The sequence below is a fragment of the Lycium ferocissimum genome, chromosome 11 (assembly GCF_029784015.1).
Source record: "Lycium ferocissimum isolate CSIRO_LF1 chromosome 11, AGI_CSIRO_Lferr_CH_V1, whole genome shotgun sequence".
NCBI classification, from domain to species: domain Eukaryota; kingdom Viridiplantae; phylum Streptophyta; class Magnoliopsida; order Solanales; family Solanaceae; genus Lycium; species Lycium ferocissimum.
Window position 1 is genome coordinate 45,882,139 of NC_081352.1, and position 19,601 is coordinate 45,901,739.

Consider the following 19,601-nt stretch of genomic DNA (forward strand, 5'->3'; position numbering starts at 1 on the left):
GGGCAATCATAAAATAAAAAAAGCAACGATTATAATTATGATAAGGTAAAATAAGAAACTATTTATTAAGGTAAAATTTTAAAATCCTAGATATTAAGATTTCTATCACGACTTTATCCAATGTCAAATCTCTTTTCAAAAATGACAAAATGATCAGTCAACATTTTTCCCAGGATATAAAATACCAATTCCTTCTCAAATAATAGATAATAGCCCTAATTATTTTGATTAGTTTGGATATATTTCCGGTTGAAAAGGAGTATGTTAAAGTGTTTCTTTTTACTCCCTCTATCTCAAATTATTTGTCGTTTTTTTATTTCACGTCCTTTAAGAAATATTAATTAGTAGTGGTATTTCACTAACTTTACCCTTATTTATGTCTAAGTTATAATCTCTCTCCATTAAATGTTTACTCTATTTATGTGTCATCTCCATTAATCATAGATGGTAAATGAGGAAAATTAATAAATTGTGTCTTGAATCTCTAAATTGACAAATTATTTGAAACTACTATTTTTAGTAATCACGATAAATAATCTGAGACGGACAAAGTAAATGAAATTAAAGTTTTTAGTAGCTCTTGCAATTTTTAGGAATAATATTCATGTTTGTTTGGATGTTTTTTACGGCGGAAAGGGAGTATTAAAGTGCTTCTTTTTAAATGAAACTAGTTTCTGGACACGTGTGTTGCACGTCTATCCCTTGCTAATAGTACAAACATTATAGAACTATACAATAAAATTAGAATATGTTTGTGATGAGTTACACTACATATGAAGGGACAAAATACAATCTACCGACTCATTAGTTGTTGAACGTAAGATGATTATTAGATATTTGGATGCTTAAATTATGTTCATACCGAATATTCAACTTAACAGTGTTCTTGCTTTTTTAATTGTTCCAACGACATCATATAATTTACAAATGAAATATGAGGAATGTCGGCTATGATTACAAATATTTTGTATAGAAGTTTTCTCTTTAAGAAACTGTAGTCTTCTTCATTTTACAATCGCGAAAGATCCGGCGAAAGTAATGTTTGGTTTGAGAAATGTCCAAGCATTTGAGCTTCTCTCTCAAATATTTATTTGGACAATGGTGAACTCGGCATGCTCTTTCTTGGCGAGAGAAATCTTCTTGTGCATTGCTGGTTTAAAAAAGAATAGATTTTGCTTAAAAAATAGTGTTAAAACCTTATATCCTGCTATTGAAGTGCTTAATTATGAGGAGCCTTTTGCCCTTTCTCCTTAGCCGGTATTGTATATTTCTCTGCTACATTGATTATATGTTTATTATTGGAAAGAACTCCAAAATATTAATTAGGCATTTTAAAGGTTGAGTATTATTATTAGAATTTGAAAGCAATTTTGTACATTAAATACGCTGTAGTAAGTAGAACGGATGCGGGCAAGTATTGGTCTGTTTATCTTATTTCATTTTAATGGAACATTATTAATAATTGAAATGTCAATTTACTTTTTACTATAAGAAATAAAATTTTTGATAGATAATACACATAATATTAGAATAATAATATTCCATGCTAATCAACACTATTTTTTTTTTTTTAAAGCGATATACACATAATATGAGAATAAGTGGATCACAAGACTTTGAAAGAGAAAAATGCAAAGCCCAAATTAATGAATATATAATGAGCCAACATGATCAATATTTACGGTCATTGCAGTGCACAATCTAACCAAAAATTGCTATCTAATGAAGTTGAAAGGATATTCTTCAATTTTCAAGGGAGAAAGAAATGTTTTTTTTTTAAGCACAATTGTTTTCTATTACTTCGGTCAGTATTGTAATTTGTAGTTGTACGCAATCTACAAGTTAGTGTAATATTTTCCTATGCATTTTTTGACATTTCAACGATACATTTTTTAACTATGAACATATGCAACGGTAGCTATTGTTACAAATGCTTCATGTCTTAAAAGTTTCTGCCTTGTTATTAAGAAACTGTAATCTCCACCTCTTTACAGTTACATATATATCAGGAAGTTATCAGATGAAAGTAGTATTTTGTAGAAATTGTTCGGAAATTCGATTAATATATATCTTCATTAGGATGACTACGGTATTGCTGTCAATTTTTAGGCATACATCTACAAAAAAGTAGTAGTAATTTGTTAACAGATACTTAATAGTTAGTGATCTAAAAATTCAATTGATGTTATAAATCTTAATAGCACGTACAAATATCCTTTGGCTTAATTAATCAAACTTATGAGTCCTATATCTGTGAATTTGACATTAGAATATCAATCAGAAAAAAAAGGTAAAACCAGTAAAATGACTTGGATATGTCCCTGATCCCTTACACAACTTACCTAAAATAAACCACATAGAGGAAACAGACACTCACGACTTCCGGTGTGAAGCACATGAGTCTCAAGCTGTGAAGGGCTGACCTGTAACTTGTAAGAACACGAGGACATTAGCATAAGACAACTGATTTTAATACTTAATTACGGAACACAGAAATTACGTACCTCAGTATTGTAAGAGCAGCAATAAATTCCATAACCTTTTCTTATAACCCTCGGGCAATTTATGCCAGGAGACAGCAAGCTGCAAACTAAAATTCCAAAGAATGTAAATAAGAAAAAACCTAGTGAACAATTCTCTGACAAGTAATTACTTAATATTAATTCCACCAAAAGAGCACAAAGTGAATGACCTTTTGTTGCAGAATGTTGTGCCCAGAAATGGGAAAACATAGTAGTATTTTGCGAAAAGAAATATAATATCGTGCTTTGATAATTGATGTGCACACTTTTATAGGGTAGACTAAAGCATGTAAAAGGTTGTAAGAATATTATCTGTAACTGAAAACCATTATGTCTAATAATTAACAAATTCATAGCTGACTATTACTACATGGAAGATGTAAGGAGAAAAACTGAAATGTAAATTAAAAGGCAAATTAATATCCAATTTTTAGTACATGGGAGATGGGGGAAAATAACTGCAATGTAAATTAAATCTAAAAAGTAATTCTTTTAACTATTAAGGATATAATGTTCACTCAGTTTTTGAAGGGTATTTTCGTAATCTAACTCTTAACTATGGGGCTTCCCACTTTTACTGTGTGTATATATATTTAGTAGTTCTTACAATTTTTAGGTATAATAATGTTTACATGGGCACGTTTGACGTGTTGTTTAATAAATTTAAGCGAATTAAACAAACTAAACATTGACAAATTACAAAACAGCTAGCAGGGATAGTGACAACAACAACATACCCAGTGTAATCCCACAAGTGAGGGTCTGGGAAAGGTAAGATGTACGTAGACCTTACCTTTATCTTTGGAATAGAGAGACTATTTCTGATAGACCCTCGGCTCAAAATAAATGTAACCGATGCAGAAACCTAGCAGGGATAGTGACAACTATCAAATTTGTCCAATGTTGCAATTTTGTCTAATGTAATTTATTTGGGAAGATTTTACGTTTCCATTAGAAAGGTAATTAACCATATATAATATCTCCATATATTATGTTGGCAATATCAAATCCTATTATCGTTTGGTTGGCTTCAAATCCTATTTCTACATGGCTGTGTGTGAACACAAATCCATATTCTCGCTTGGTTTGCATCAAATTCTATTTCTACATGATTTCTGTGTATTCAAATCCTATTCTAGCTTGGTTTGCGTCAAATCCTAATCTCGCTTAGTTTGCGTCAAATCCTATTTCTACATGGCTTTCTGTGAACTCAAATCCTATTCTCGCTTAGTTTGCGTCAAATCCTATTTCTACATGGATTTCTGTGAACTCAAATCCTATTCTCACTTGGTTTGCGTCAAATCCTATTTCTACATGGCTTTCTGGCATGAACTCAAATCCTGTTCTTGCTTGGTTTGCGTCAAATCCTATTTCTACACGGCTTTCAAATCCTATTCTCACTTGGTTTGCGTCAAATCCTATTTCTACACGGCTTTCTCTGAACTCAAATCCAATTCGCACTTGGTTTGCGTCAAATCCTATTTCTACATGGATTTCTGTGAACTCAAATCCTATTCTCGCTTAGTTTGTGTCAAATCCTATTTCTACGCAGCTTCCTATGAACTCAAGTCCTATTCTCACTTGGTTTGCGTCAAATCCTATTTCTACATGCATTTGGTTTTGCTTCTTCTTTAAATAAATAAAGATAGACGCAAAGCAAATTCACAAATCAAAACCAAGGAATAAGAAAATATAAATTTGAGTGATTAGAAGAAGCGGGTGACATGGATACAGTGAAACAGATAACGGAAAATCTACGCCAAAGCCTAGCTCAAGTCAATCGGGGTGGTCTGAAATTCTTCAATCGAATGGAGATGCAACAGAGAAGTTTACAAAACATCGCGAAGAGGAAAAACGTGAAGCTGAACGTAAAAAGCAATCAGAACAACAACAGAAGAAGCACTTTACCAACTTGTCAAAGTTATCCAACATCCAATACCTGATCAAACCAGAATCTTCTTTATCGAGCTCCCTTCCACGAGAAGAAGTTATTCGCCGTCTTAGGTTTCTGAAACATCCAGTGACTTTATTCGGAGAAGATGAAGAGGCAAGGCTTGTTAGGTTGAATTTTGTGTTGAAAGATGGATTGTTTGAAGTTGATGATAGTGATATAACTGAAGGGCAAACAAGTGACTTTTTGAGAGATATTTTGGCGTTGAAGAAGTCAGGGATGTTGAAGCGAAAGGCGACAGAGCATAAAGAACGCGATGAAGGAGATTTGAAGAGAATGAAAACGAATTTCGAGGATTTGTGTGATGAGGACAAGATTTTAGTGTTCTACAAGAAGTTGTTGAATGAGTGGAATCAAGAACTTGATCATGAGGCTGATAACCGGAAGGAAGATCAGGGGGAATCTATTTCTATGGTGGCTACTTATATGCACTGTGCTAGGGACTTGAATCCATTAGTCGATTTATGCAGGAAAAGGTTACTTGGTGATGACATTAGGAAAGCACTAGTTGTGATGGTTGAATGCTGTATGAATAGGGAATATAGTGCTGCAATGGATCAATACGTTAATAAGATAGCAATTGGTAATGCACCTTGGCCTATTGGGGTTACTATGGTTGGTATTCATGAACGATCAGCTCGTGAGAAGATTCACACAAATAGTGTTGCTCATACCATGAATGACGAGACAACTAGGAAGCTTCTGCATTCCGTTAGAAGACTGGTCACATTCTGCCAACGGCGCTATCCAACTATGCCATCCAAATGTGTGGAGTTCAATAGCCTTGCAAATGGCAGTGACTTGCACTCTCTGCGTTCTCAAATCTCAGAGGAAAGGCTTCCAATAATGCCTATGCCTTCACAAGGGACATCTATAGTTTAATTTGCATTTGAACTCCTTTTTGCTGTATGTTGATTCTCAATGAGGCATTGGAAAGTGGTTTACCTTTCTCCTTTATGTTTTTAATGGAATATTTGTTTAGGATTTCCATTATATAAGGGTATTAAGTGTTTAATTTTAAAATACAAGGGCCAGATTGACAAAATATTCTTCTTATTTTTTGCAGTATTTTTTGTAGTTTTAATACAAGTGGATTGTCTTTCTGATCTATCGAAAGAGCTGGGATTTTTGGATTCATGATCTTCCGAGATTGGTCTTGATTTGTAATGAATCTCTTTAAATTTCTGGCTTAATATATCTGCATCGTTTTGGAAGCAAAAAAGTAGTACAAATTTAGCTAGCTAACAACCTCTAGAACCATGCAACAAGCCACAATTCAAATATACAATTGTTCTTTTGTAGCGATCTTATTTGACTATTACAGATGACAACAAAAAACTGGACAAATTAGGTAGTTAAAGAGATGTTTTGACCGTGCAAGTGTTCTTTAGTCACAAATTAGACAGCACCAACAGTGGCAATTGGACCAACAGACCAATCTTAAAAAATACAATGTACAAAAACAAGAAGGTACAAGAAAAGAAGAAGTCTCAGAAACAAGAAGCTTGAGAAGTGCGAACAATGCATTTTGAGGGATGATCTCCATCTCTCAGGCCTCAACTTTCGAGAGGTAGAAAATGGGGATGGAATCAATTACGATAGAGTGATGAAACCAACAGCATGCTCATGACGAAAAATCAGAGCGCTGATGGAGGTTGGGGCCTTTAGTTATAAGGTTTTGCTTATTGAAAGAATACTCAAAGCGGCTGGTACATATTTGTCACCCCATAAAATAAATCAAGAAAAAGTCGGTATCGATTGTACAACACGAGGAATAGATGAGATATCGACGAATAGAACAAAGGATAAGCTTGTCTGAACCAAATCGCGAAAGAACTGGAAGGGGCCTAAGATGGAAAGTATCAATTAAACACAAAAACCAAAGGCAAAATAAAGATACACATTTCTATGACCATGCCTTGAGAAGGTATGAAGATGCAACTTTTATGATGTTGGTGACACTAAAATGGAAAGATACTTGTGGAATCAATTAGAACAATTTACAATTGATGGAACTAATCACTGTGATTCAGAAGCAACAGAAACTCACTTTGGACAGATCAAAAGTTGTACAACAGCCTAAGGGCAAATGGCAGACGCTAGGTACAAAATTTCTGCTAGAAGCTTAGAAAAAAAAAATGTAAATGTTAATCTGTTTTCTAAACGAAGTCGCGCTCGAACAGTAACCCCCACTCCTCAAACGACAGTTTCTCCCAGGCCTCAAAAGAATCAGTCATCGTCCTGCAATAAAGAGCGGAGGAGGGAAGGGTGGAAGCAAAGAAGGGGAACAAGAAATCAGAATGTAAATAACTTCAGCTCATCGGCATTTTTTTGTCAGATAACATATGCAACAACCTAAACGACTGTAAGAAAAAGACACCTTTGAAGATGTTTCTTCTTCTCTTGCGACTGTAAGATCCTCTCGTCAATCGTATCCTCAATAATAAATCTCACAATCCTAGTAATGAGAAGACAAAAAAAAAGAGCCATTCAAGGGCATAAAAATACAAGAATGCAAAACACACCTGACTGGTTTATGTTGCCCTATTCGATGGACTCTATCTTGGGCTTGCTGCTCTACAGCAGGATTCGAGCAGGGTTCCATCAAGAAAACCTAGCATAGGTCAAGAGATGAGCCACATATCATGTACTTATTTAATAGATGATTACAAGTCATAATGGTTCTTTAAGTGCAAATAGAAATGAAGTTGAAATATATCAAGTGAACAACATAAGAGGAGATCTAAAGAGAAACAGGAATGCGACACTAGATATCCACAAGTCTTTGCATCTGAAATGGTTACCAGAGTGAACATTCACAGAGAAAGAAGATAGATCCCTTACATGTGATGCAACTATAAGATTGAGGGTAACGCCTCCAGCTTTAAAGCTCGCAAGCAATATCCTGCAATCTGGATCCTCAGTAAATCTGGTGACTGCTGTATCTCTTGCAGAAACAGACATGTTTCCAACTAATTGAACACATTTGACGCCCGACTGCCAAAAACATACATGACAAGCTTCTTTTTTGTTACACACTGACAAGAAAAAAAGGAGGGGAAAATGGGAAGGAAGAACATAAAATATTTTTATATCTTCCATTCTGAAAAGAATACTGTAACAGATCCAAAAACGATGTGAACTGGCTGAAAACTACTCCTTTTGCAGAACCATCTCTTTCAAACATGAACCTAATTTCTTCTCTCTACATTTCAAAAAAAAAAAAAAAAAAAAAAAGTAGAAATGAACATCAAGCATGTATTTAGCAGACACCCTTCACTTTGAAATTCATGATGGAGTTCCGTAACATCAAAGTAGAGATACTGTAGCAATATTATTGAAGTAGATCGAAGAGTTAAGCACACTAGCGCAACGTCAATCAAATTGATAAGATTTAGATTCTTCAATTCTTTCACACTTGAAATGGGGAATATAATTAATGCATAGGCCTCACTTATTCAGGGGAGTGGGGCACACCTAGATTCACAAAAGCAGTTAGGTTTTCGCCAATGCAAAAGAACATTAATAAGATACAAGATCATGAGTTCACACCCCTTGGGTTAGAACATAATCTTAGTTCTAAATCTGGTCATTTAGATGGTATAACTCTAAGAATCAATTAGCGGCATGACACTCCTTGCTCTATTTGTGAAAAGGAAAGAAACACATAAGGAAAAGAAGAAAAAAGCAAACTGAGAAGAAAAGCAAACTGAGAAGAAATATGATGATAGTGTAGAATGTAATTGCATACCAGAGCTTCTATTTTAGTGCTTGTCCGGAAAGGGTCGAGCTTAATTTTGTTCCATATACTTGTGGACTTAAACCCTTTGACAGTAGGTTTAGTAATAGAATGCCTCTTATCATTATCTGTGTTGGACTCAGCATCTGTTTTCCAACACCCATAATATGTTTCAGAGAATTCCACTAGGAAAGGATGATCCAATGCCTGCAAATGACAGGAAGCAAAAGAAAAAGGCTTGTATTTAAGCTCATGTACAGGGAGGTAAAACTATATAATACCGGGCCAAGCATAATAGAAGGACAAGAAAACTAAAAGCAGCCACTTCAAAAATCAGTTTTTTTATATAATGCAAAAGATTTAGCTTTGACATGAGAAAATAATTTAAGCAAACAAATATCTTTAATAACTTTCACAATGCACATCAAATAAGTCTTCCATAGTCCAATCTTTTATACCAATTTACATTTGGTCCACTGTCAGATTAATTCCTGTGGTTACATAATTCTCTTGACCAAATTGTATTAACCGTCCATTTTATCGTCCAAATACAGATCCACCAATCCAAGTTACCAATCCAAGACTTCAATAAAACTAAAACAATGTAATACTATACTGATTAAATTTTAACGAGAAAACATTTATGTGAAAATTACACCAGAAAATTGAATAGGAAACAGAAGATGAAAATATAAAAGAAGCTGCAGAACAATAAATATATATGCAGGTTTCACGCATGTCATTTATACAACATTGTCTTCGTACCTGCTGTATGCGTGTATTTAAAGAGGGATAGTTCTTCCTTAGAGGTCCAGCCTGAGCATATCTGCACAAAATACATCAGGGAAAAAAATACAGTTAGACATAAAAATATCCTCTTTGTACTTTTTGCAGGCGAGGTAATGACCCAAATGATTGAGAATTTTAAGGGAAGAAAAAGACTTGTAAGATCTTACATATTCAGTATACCTAGAAACTAACCTAGTATGTTCCAAAACTACTTAAGAACAAATAATTGTCGGAAACACATTACTTGCAAGTACTTCATGCATAAGACAAGAAAACAGGATATGCAACCCAAAAAGGAAAACAAAAATGAGCCAATCCCGTGAAATAAATTCTATGGGAAAATGCTACTCTGGTGTGATCAGCAAATTTGCAGCGCAAGAGACGAGCAAAGTGGAACTTGCAAACAAAAAGAGCTCAGTTTTGAAAATAAAGTATCAGAGAGAGCATATTTATCCAACTTTGCCATGGTTTCTTCTAACATTTGTAGGTAGTAGTCATTTTCATTCACGTCCAAAGAATCTTTTCTCACAATAACTTGAATCCAAAAAATAAGTAACAAACTACACACATGGGAAATTATTATCAAATTGAAGCACACAGCATTAATGTAAGACATAACTTACAGTCTGCCGGGGAAGTGCAAGATCTGTAGCTCTCTCCTTTTTGGTACCTTTTAGCAATAGGTTTTTCAGAATTTTGTGCTTCAACAAAACCATCGCATCTCTACCAGTCGCATTGGATTGAATTGATTCTAAAGGTTTTACAATATACTAGAAAAAGAAGATGTTTCAACTTTACCATGTTAGCAATAAGATGAAGCCTCAAAAGTATGTCTATTAATTACGTATTAACTTACTCTATTCCACCAGAGAAAGTGGCGTGCACGTTTGTGGAGGCACTGTGGGCACTCAGTTGAGAAGCTGTAGTACATCACATTTTCCTGAAATAGACAAAATTATAAATTGTTATCGCGCCAGGGAGGGGTACACCACATTTATCAAAGAACATATTATAAAAGAGATTTTTTGAGACTGTTGCTGAACCATTTCAATAGCATTGGTTGAGAAGCAAAGAATAATAGATATTAAGTACTTGAGCCATTGCATCTTTTCACCCTCAGGGATAGGAATCAAGATTTAAAAACAAAAACTTTATGTATACCTATAATCAAGTGCTCTGCAATCACAATCTTTGTAAAAGTAATAAGCCTAAGGAGTAACTTGTAAGAAACGGACCTGTGCAAAAGTAAAGAATGTAATTAACCTCACAACAATAAAAAGTTCTGAAAAACGATAAACCTGCAGAAGTTTAACTTACGAACGAGTACAATTCTCCCATACGGTTCTGCAGGGGTATACCAGTTAAGGCTCACTTGTAAGAAGATTCTAAAGCAAAAACAGCTCTTGCCTTGTTGCAGTGTGCATCTTTTACATAATGAGCCTATGCCACAGAAGTGCAATCAGGTAAAAAAATTGCAGATAAAAAGATTTAGTATCAAATGTAATTTAGGAATTCTACTCTCATGAACGACTAGTTCCCATGACTAGGGCAGGCAGAAAGTACAATAACATGCAGCATCATTTAATATAGTAGCAGAGATCACGGAAAATCCATGATCTGCTATGAAGATAAAAGACGGCTATCAAACTAAAATTTCAGATAAAATTTCACATGATGAGCAGTTAAGCAAATAAATGAATTAACTTAGGACAAAGACAAATTTCATGTTCTTATATTCTGATAAAGTTTAATACCTAAAATGTCATAGAGGTATTTAGGTACTCTCACCGACATTATTCAATAATTAACTGTAAAAGTTTCATCATTACCACTATAAGACTCTTCACGGCGTTCGAAGAGCCAACATAAGACTATTTACATTCTAATAACCACCATAGCTTCATTATTCAGCAGTTAGCTATGTAGAGGTTTCTTCATAACCGCCATAGCTCATTAAGAATTCACCACACCAATCTCCACATTTTCAAGTCTAGCTTTGTAAGATATGGCCTTGGCCTAACTCAACCCAAAATCTAGCTCATGAGGGGAAGATCTATAATAAGCTTGAGGAATGTCTGGTACTTACAAGTTATATAAAGAGATCGTTTAAACAGCAACTGGACATATACAGGGAAACCAATTGAACGCCAATTGAAGAAAACAACAACATAATGCATGAATCTGTGAACGTATGACTTGCCTCATCCAAAATGATGCGATCCCACTTCACTGAATGAAAAACTGACTTCCTCCTAGAAACATTGACTGAATTATCAATAGAACTATCGTCACTCAATTTTTCTGTAGAATCTGTTTTCTGGTCCAACATTTCTACCCGAGGTTTTGAGTTCTTTCTGTGCTGCTTTGGCCTATAGTCAGCCTCGATAGTGGAGTACGTAGTAATGAAAAAATCCTATTCCTCCAGTTTGTGCATAAGTTTCTCCCTGTTGGTGCCATGATAAACGAGAGTTTTGTTGCTTCCTTTAGTAGTGCAACGTTCAATCTCACGAAACCATGCATTGCTCCAACCACAGGACAGACAACAAGAGTTCCTTTTACTACTGGGAGTTCCTGGGAAGTACTTGCTGAAGATGACATTATACTGGAATCACTAGATGCTTTCTGTAATTCGCGTTTAGCAAGCACAAGTGCGATGGCTTGAACAGCCTTCCCCATTCCCATTTCATCAGCAAGAATACCCCCTTTGGCTTTAGATTCTTCTTGCTTTAATGACCAAGCCAACCACTTTTTTTGGTACCTCAACAGTGGCAAGATCAAATCGGATGGTGCCTCGGCAGTTTCAGAAACTGACACATTCTGATTATCTAAGTCAAAATCATCTGAATAATTCTCCAGAAGGAAATTATCCATTACTTGTTCCAGTTTTTCCCATATCAAAAGTGGTCTTTTCTTTTCTATCCTCTCACGTTTTTTTTCCCTATCGAGCAGCCTTCCCAGCAAGTTATAAATCTCAAACTTCACATACAGATGGCCCCTACCATCTGATTCTGTCAACAATAGAATGGATTTCAGAAATGTTTTACCTTTCTCCATAAGTAATTTGACACCAATAAATTAAAAAGGGCAAGAAGATAATCCATCTTGGGGCATTTTGAAATGTTGAACATAATCCAATTTCACATAAACTTTCATGAAACTCAAGAAATTCAATAACCTTTGGAAGAAAATTTGAAAAGAAAAAAACAAGAAGATAATCCATGGTATTCCAATTACATGTCGTTTTGGGGCGTTCCAAAATGTTGAACATAATCCAATTTCACATAAACTTTCAAGAAATGAGGAAGCTTTGGAAGAAAACTTCAAAAGAAAAAAAAAAGAAAAGAAAAAGATTAAGGGGCAATTCTTGATCCTTTAATTTGTTTCCACAGAACAGAAGAGTGGTGAGAAAGAGCTAAGTCGAAATGTAACTGGGAAGTTTGATAGGCGGGAAGGACTATTTATGCCCAGAATTAAAAAAGAATCGTTTTTAATACCAGTATACTGATTGGGTAATTTGCAAAGGCAGATGCAAAAATTAAAGACCACCAATTTGAGGGGCAAAACTTAAAGACCACCAATTTGAAGGGTAAAAATTAAAGACCACCCCAAATGAAGGGGAATCCATGCAAAAAAAATAAAAATATTTCTTATTTTCCTTATGAATTGGTGTTTGCAGTGACAGGTTTGATAAAATCACACCTTTAGTTGCTCCAATTTTGTTTATGTCCTTCATAATAATTGTATTATTTTGTTCGTCATAGTCTTAGGAGCTGAAGCTACTTTCAGTTTTGAAGATAGGTTCTTTGTTCTTGAATTTTTTTGTGTGAAATCTTAACGGATAAACCGATAATCAAACCGATAACAAACAACAACCGATAACCCATTAACCGATATCTTAACGGTTCTTTAATGGTTTAACATGTCTACAAACCGATAATCGATAACTTTCAAACCCTAACCGAACCAACCGATATGCAGCCCTACTTGAACCGGGTCATTCGCACAAATGCCCCTATTTCGGGATGGTCTTTAATTTTTTCCCTTTAAATTTGTGATCTTTAATTTTTGCCCTTCATTATTTTTAGCACGGCATAATTTAGATTTCTCATGGCATAGTTTACATTTATTTCGGCATATATATCTTAACATTCAGACAAATTATACCGGACAAGACAAAACTTTCAACACTCAACATAATCTGGAAAAAAACATAATTTAGATTTCGCAAGACATATTTTACTTTTAACTTCGGCATATGTATCATAACATACACACAGATAATCTGGACAAGACAAAACTTTCAACACTCATCATAATGTGAAACAAACATAATTTTTTATTTCGCTCGGCATAGTTTATGTTTAACTTCGGCATATGTATCATAACATCCACACAAATTATGCCGGACTTTGCAAAACTTTCAACACTCAACATAATCTGCAAAAAGGCATAATTTTAGATTTCGCTCGGCGTAGTTTACGTTTAACTTCGGCATATGTATCATAACATCCACACAAATTATGCCGGACAAAGCAAAACTTTCAACACTCAATATAATTTGAAAAATGCTAAAAAACTTATTCCGCATAACTTAATTCTTGCGTAATTTATGCTGAACAAGGCAAAAGTTCTATTTCGAAATATAAGAATGTTACAGAAATTATGCCTTGATTTGAGGTACAAATTAAAAATCATAGATATGAGGAACAAAAATCGAAGACCAGTGCATTTGAAGGGCAACCCGAGAAAAAAAATGAAAAATATCCCCTCTAAAGCTTAAAATGTACACGTATATTTAAAAATATACAAATGAAAATTAAGTTTAGTTTTTATATTTAAAATATACTAATAAAAAATTAAGTTTAGTTTTAAGTCTAGAAATATGAAATTTATTACTATACATCATAAAACAAACCTACAAACACATTAGGACGAGTAATTTTTTGTGTTGCATGAAACAACCTTTTCTGTTTGGGAAGAATGGTTAAAATATAATTAAGGGTGGTAATACAAATAAGATGGTAATAGCATGTTTGGTCAAACTTTCTGACAAGTTATGTTATTTCATGTTTTGATGATTTGCCAAACACTCTCGAGGAACCAGATAGGGACTAGGTGTGATCAGTTCCCTTGGTCGTCGTACAATCAACTCTACAAATGTAAAGTGCACGCACCGTACCGACCGGCGGCGATGCAAAGAATCGCTAGAGGCCAAATTAAAAGATGAAATGTCCCTATCTCTTCTCACATGCTCTCTCACATATAAACAACATGTTACAAGGATTAACCTAACACTTGAAAAATCTGAAAATCATATTCTCTCTTGAGTGCTAGCCGCCGAGTTAGTCAAGGTTTGTAGCTCTGCAATAAAGTTATTATAAAGGGCTTACAATAGAGTTATTGTAAGGGGTAAGGGATTAAGAAATTAATTCCTAGGTTGCAATAGGTTGTAATGCAAGTTACATTGCTCAGTTTAGTAAAGTTGGGAAATCCTACTCCGGTAGGTCGTGGTTCTTAATCTCTTGAGCAAGGAGTTTCCATGTAAACATCTTGCGTTATTTACTTTTTGTCTTTTATTTGAAGGAACAGATAGAGAACCTGATTCTCTATACTGTTTGGTGGACTCTTAGTTTTATCACTTTCAAAATCTATTTATTTTAAAAATATTGTTTATCATAAGTACTTTTTTCAAAAAATACTTTTCAAAAGTAGCATATTATGTTTAACTTTTGAAAAATTGCTTATGCTACTACTCAAAAGCTTTTTTTTTTTTTTTTTAAGAAAAAAAACTTGATCAGACACATTAACCTAAAATAAGTATTAATAAGAAATATACTTTTGACTTTCCAAAAGCAAGCTAAGCGAGCTACTCCCTCCGTTTCACTTTATGTGAGCCGACCTATATGATTTTGAGTTTTGAAATTAGTTGATAGATAATTTCAAAAATATTAAAATATCCGGTGCAATAAAGCAAAATAAATAAAAGAATTTGTAAATAAATAATTAGCTTCGTCAACAACTAATTTGTGGTGCATAGTTTCATTACACATTATAACATCACTCATCCACTATTAATAAATCATACTTTCTAAGTTTCTTTACTCAGTTGAGGTTGAAAATCGTGTCAACATTTCTTGAATACTCAAATATCTTTTTATAATAGTCTGTTAGCCAACATTTATTCAATTCAAAAGAAATGAGTAATCTAACATATGATAAAGTTCAATTTGAATTATTGGATGCTATATTCTCAAAAACATTAGAAGAACAAAAAAGGGAACAACTTTTATACTCCCTCTGTTTCAATTTATGTGAACCTTTTCGGAGTACGAGAGTCAAACTTTATAACTTTGATCCTAAATTTTGACATAGATTTTTCAAGTTTGTAAAAATAAAATTTGACATAGATTTTTCAAGTTTGTAAAATAAAATTTACTCCACATATTTAGAAACTACATAAAAAGTACTATAAGTCATGATAATTTATAATTCAAATAATTTAGAAAAAAAGTAAGGAAAACATGGTCAAAGAATCACCTCATAGACTCCCCAAATAGTAATACGTTCACGTAAATTGAAACAGAGGGAGTATTAGCTTTGGGCTCGGGCTTAGCAAAGGCTAAATGCCACTTGTAACATAGTACTAATAAAAACTCTTAAATCTAAGATTTCTTGCTGCACGAAAATTTCCTATATTGTGTTGGAGTTGAGAAAATTAAATCCAAATCCTACTCATACATGGTTTTGAGGAGTGAAATTCTATTCCTACATGGTTTTGATTTGCGTGAGTCCGGAGCCAAAATGGCTTCTTTTTACAGCCATTACACCAAAATGGTATGCCTTTTTTTTTTTAAACCAAAATGGGCATTTCGTGCAATGTTGCACGAAATGCAACAAATTTATATTTTTTTTTTATTTCGTTTTATATATTAAAAACGAAATTAAAAAAAAAAACAAATTGTGTTGCATTTCGTGCAACATTGCACGAAATGCAACAAATTTTGTTTTTTTTTTTTATTTCGTTTTTTATATTAAAAACGAAAATAAAAAAAAAAAAAAAATTTTGTTGCATTTCGTGCAACATTGCACGAAATGCAACAAATTTTTTTTTTTTTTTAAGTTCGTTTTTAATACAAGGCATTACTAAAAGGGAAAGTCTGCCCCCTCCGGCAGACTTTTAGTTGAACATAACTAAAAGTCTGCCGGAGGGGGCAGACTTTTAGTTGTGTTAAGTAAAAGTCTGCCGGAGGGGGCAGACTTTTTGTTGTGTTTAAGTAAAAGTCTGCCGGAGGGGGCAGACTTTTAGTTGTGTTTAAGTAAAAGTCTGCCGAAGGGGGCAGACTTTGCCTTATATATATATATATATATATTTTTTTTTTTTTTACTTTTCGAGGTAAACTTTTAGTTATGCCTTAACTAAAAAGTATGCCCCAAAGACATAACTAAAAGTATGCCCATAATGCGAAAGTTTTCCTTAAGGCATAACTTAAACTTTGCCTTATAAGGTAAAGTCTGACAAGATTCTTAAAAAAATTGGATTTGATTTGTCCAGGTAAAAATAAAAGGAATACAAGGCATTACTAAAAGGGAAAGTCTGCCCCCTCCGGCAGACTTTTAGTTATGTTCAACTAAAAAATGCAACAAATTTTTTTTTTTTTTTTAATTTCGTTTTTAATATTTTTTAAAACGAAAAAAAAAAAAAAGACCACAAATTTTGTTGCATTTCGTTGACAACATTGCACGAAATGCAACAAATTTTGTTTTTTTTTTTTTAATTTCGAAATTTTTTGTATAAAAAAAATGCAACAAATTTTTTTTTTTTTTTAATTTCGTTTTTCATTATAAAAAAAAATTTCGTTTTTAAATTTTGTTGCGAAAAATTCTTTTTTTTTATTTCGTTTTTTATAATACACAAAAACGAAATAGGAAAATATAATAATATTTGTTTTTTTTTTTTTTTTTTTTTTTGTATTTCGTGATACTACTAACGAAATAGCATTAAATTTTTTTTTTTATTTGGTTCATACAAAAAACGAAATTAAAAAAAAAAAAAATTTGTCCTATTTCGTTGGTAGTCCAACGAAATAGGACAAATTTTTTTTTTTTTTTTTTAAACGAAATAAAAAAAAATTATTTCGTTTACACAAAAATGAAATAGGAAAATATAATAATATTTGTTTTTTTTTTTTTATGTATTTCGTGATACTACTAACGAAATAGCATTAAATTTTTTTTTCGGCGGATGATTTTAAAAAAAACATAAAGCAGAGGGGAGTTGGACTACGACACTGTGAACTGTGAGGCTTGAACTACGACGCTCTCGGATGGGAGGGGGGAAATCGCTCACTCGATAATGAAGATGGACGAGATGGAGAGGAAGATGAAGATGAAGATGAAGATGAAGATGAAGACGATAGCATTAGCGTCATTCCTGAGACTGACGAATATTAGAATATTTACATTAATAAGATATCGTTTCTATTTTTAATGAAGTCGGATTTATTTAGTTGAAATTCAAATTGAAATAACATTGAAAAATGAAAAAGGTACAAATACAACACTTAACTAGCCGACATAACAACAAAAAAATGCTTATGGAAAATCATCTTCATCAGACATTTCGCAGTCTGAGTTCCAATCAGGGGTAACATATAACCCCAATCTGTGTCCCTCTAAACGCAACCATCGCAAACGCATCCTATTATTTTCTTCGCGAATGCGGTTCAAAGCAAGATTCAATTCTTGGGGTGATGTGAGTGGCATGCCTATTGCACGGCGTTTTGGACGATGTAGGCCACGACTTCTTAAATCGGTCTCAATATTATGAGCTTCATCCAGGCGGTAGTTCCATTCTCTCCTCATCTTGCTAATGTATTGTCTATTGTAGCGCTCGCTCGGATTAAGCGAGTACTCAAATTCACGTTCCAAAACCCATTTCCTACCCATTGACTCAAAAATGTCACCTGGGTGATACGTCATTGGGCCGCGTTGCCAGAAGAATGGATTCCACGATGACATTTTGAAAGAGTTTGTTTTAGCGTGGTGAGATGAATGAGGTATTATGGAAGACTATTTATAGAAAAATACATGGTGCAGAAAGGTCTAAACCCCACATGCAATTTTCGTATTTATTAAATATTTTTGTTCATTTCTATTGGTTCAATCAGTTTCAGACGAGTATTGAATAGTTGTCAAAATAATATCTTTTACATTTCGTGACTTAATTTGCGAAATTTTTTACTTTTCTCCGCTTATAAATATTGTCCTATCTTTACCTATGGTATATCCTTCGTCTTTCAATTTTATTTTATCCATCTCATATCTTTCATCTATTGTTTTTCTCTTATCTGTTTCATATCCTTCAACTTTTATTTTTTCTCTCATATATTTCATAAAAGATGACGGAAACTCATGTTAAAGTGTATTTATTTTGGGGTGGTGAAGTTGTGTATGAAGCAGGTTCGGTTAGATACAACCGTGGTCCTGAAATAGGGCAAAGGTTTCCAATTTCCCTAAAATATGATCGTCTGCAACGCGTCTTAAGGAGTAAAATGTTCGTAAATGATCCTGAATTGTCGGTGGTTATAACCGGACGATGTCCAAGTTCATTTACAGCCGATGGTTCACCAATTTATGGTGAGATGCCAATTACGGACGATGAATCTTTATCGTCATTTCTTCGTTGTCCTGAGATTTTTAAAAATCACATATGCATAGCGGCGCTTGACATGTATGCTACAGTTCAACGCTCTACCCAAGTCGAAGTACCGACCGACAATGAGTTCGATTTTGGAGGTACTACCTATCTCCCAAGTTTGAATATTGGTTTTTCAAGGGGTGTAGTTCAACAACAAACAATTGTAGGATTTGGTAGTCAGTCAAATGATACAACTAATTATGGTAGACAAGATGATGGTATGGCTTCAACGCACGATCATAACTTTGATTGGAGTGGACGAGAATTGTGAGACGGGTGGACCAAATAATACTACTACGCTGTTGCATAATTTGAATTGTAATGTACGACACCCTTCACATCCTGGCCCAAGCGAATTGGACAGTGATAGGTAAATATAATCATATTTTATTCACTTTATTCATGGATTGTATAATTGTATTTGACTTGTAAATTCTATGAATTTTTCTTATTTATAGGCATAACAATTTTGAAGATAACCCCACATTGACTCAGCTCACACAAATTGTGAGCAATAACGATTTAGCTAATGATATAATAAATGAGTCGGATAGTGATAGTCCATTAGATCATGAAGGGACGGACGATGATCAATCGTCTGCTGACGGTGACGATTCTGATGAAGATGTTGCGGCCCCCAGTAATGTTAGTGTAAATTATCATTCAAATGTGATCCCATATTTGGATAATACAGAAGAAGTAGAACCGGAAGATTTTGCATACATGAGAGATAACGGTCCGTTTCGAGCCGCACTTTGGAATTCCAAGAATCCTAAAGTTATCAAATCAGGTTAGTTTGGTGCGACTAATTTTTTTAATAATATATTATTTTTGAATTTTGTGATTTTAATTGGTGTAATTAAGAATTGATATTTTTTCTTGTACATGCAAATAGGTATGTTA

General features: G+C 33.7%; 2 protein-coding genes and 2 pseudogenes across 2 annotated transcripts; 1 reads left to right on the top strand and 3 right to left on the bottom strand.

Annotated features, from left to right (window-relative positions):
• The first annotated feature begins 3,393 nt into the window (after positions 1-3,393).
• LOC132037286 (uncharacterized) lies at positions 3,394-5,613 on the top strand (annotated as a pseudogene).
• A 790-nt stretch (positions 5,614-6,403) lies between these two features.
• The window catches only part of LOC132038407 (ATP-dependent helicase rhp16-like), a 99,861-nt pseudogene continuing 86,663 nt past the window's right edge, over positions 6,404-19,601 (bottom strand).
• Positions 9,449-11,224, bottom strand: LOC132037584 (uncharacterized). Its single transcript, XM_059428117.1, has 5 exons — positions 11,088-11,224; positions 10,360-10,441; positions 10,163-10,236; positions 9,858-9,921; positions 9,449-9,771 (listed from the first exon to the last, which is right to left on the bottom strand). Exons 1-5 carry the CDS (start codon positions 11,176-11,178, stop codon positions 9,762-9,764), a joined length of 321 nt encoding a protein of 106 aa, XP_059284100.1. The 5' UTR covers positions 11,179-11,224; the 3' UTR covers positions 9,449-9,761.
• On the bottom strand, positions 11,333-11,872 carry LOC132037583 (ATP-dependent helicase ULS1-like). The gene has a single exon (XM_059428116.1). The coding sequence runs from the start codon at positions 11,870-11,872 to the stop codon at positions 11,333-11,335; it is 540 nt and encodes a 179-aa protein (XP_059284099.1).

What these genes read in the sequence shown, in the direction of transcription:
- LOC132037584 (XM_059428117.1), bottom strand. Translation starts at nt 11,178, where the DNA reads ATGCATTATGTTGTTGTTTTCTTCAATTGGCGTTCAATTGGTTTCCCT. An exon ending in ACGATCTCTTTATATAACTT is followed by an intron (nt 10,442 to 11,087) that starts GTAAGTACCAGA and finishes TCTGTGGCATAG; the next exon opens with GCTCATTATGTAAAAGATGC. An exon ending in TTACAAGTGAGCCTTAACTG is followed by an intron (nt 10,237 to 10,359) that starts GTATACCCCTGC and finishes ACTTTTGCACAG; the next exon opens with GTCCGTTTCTTACAAGTTAC.
- LOC132037583 (XM_059428116.1), bottom strand. Translation starts at nt 11,872, where the DNA reads ATGGATAATTTCCTTCTGGAGAATTATTCAGATGATTTTGACTTAGAT.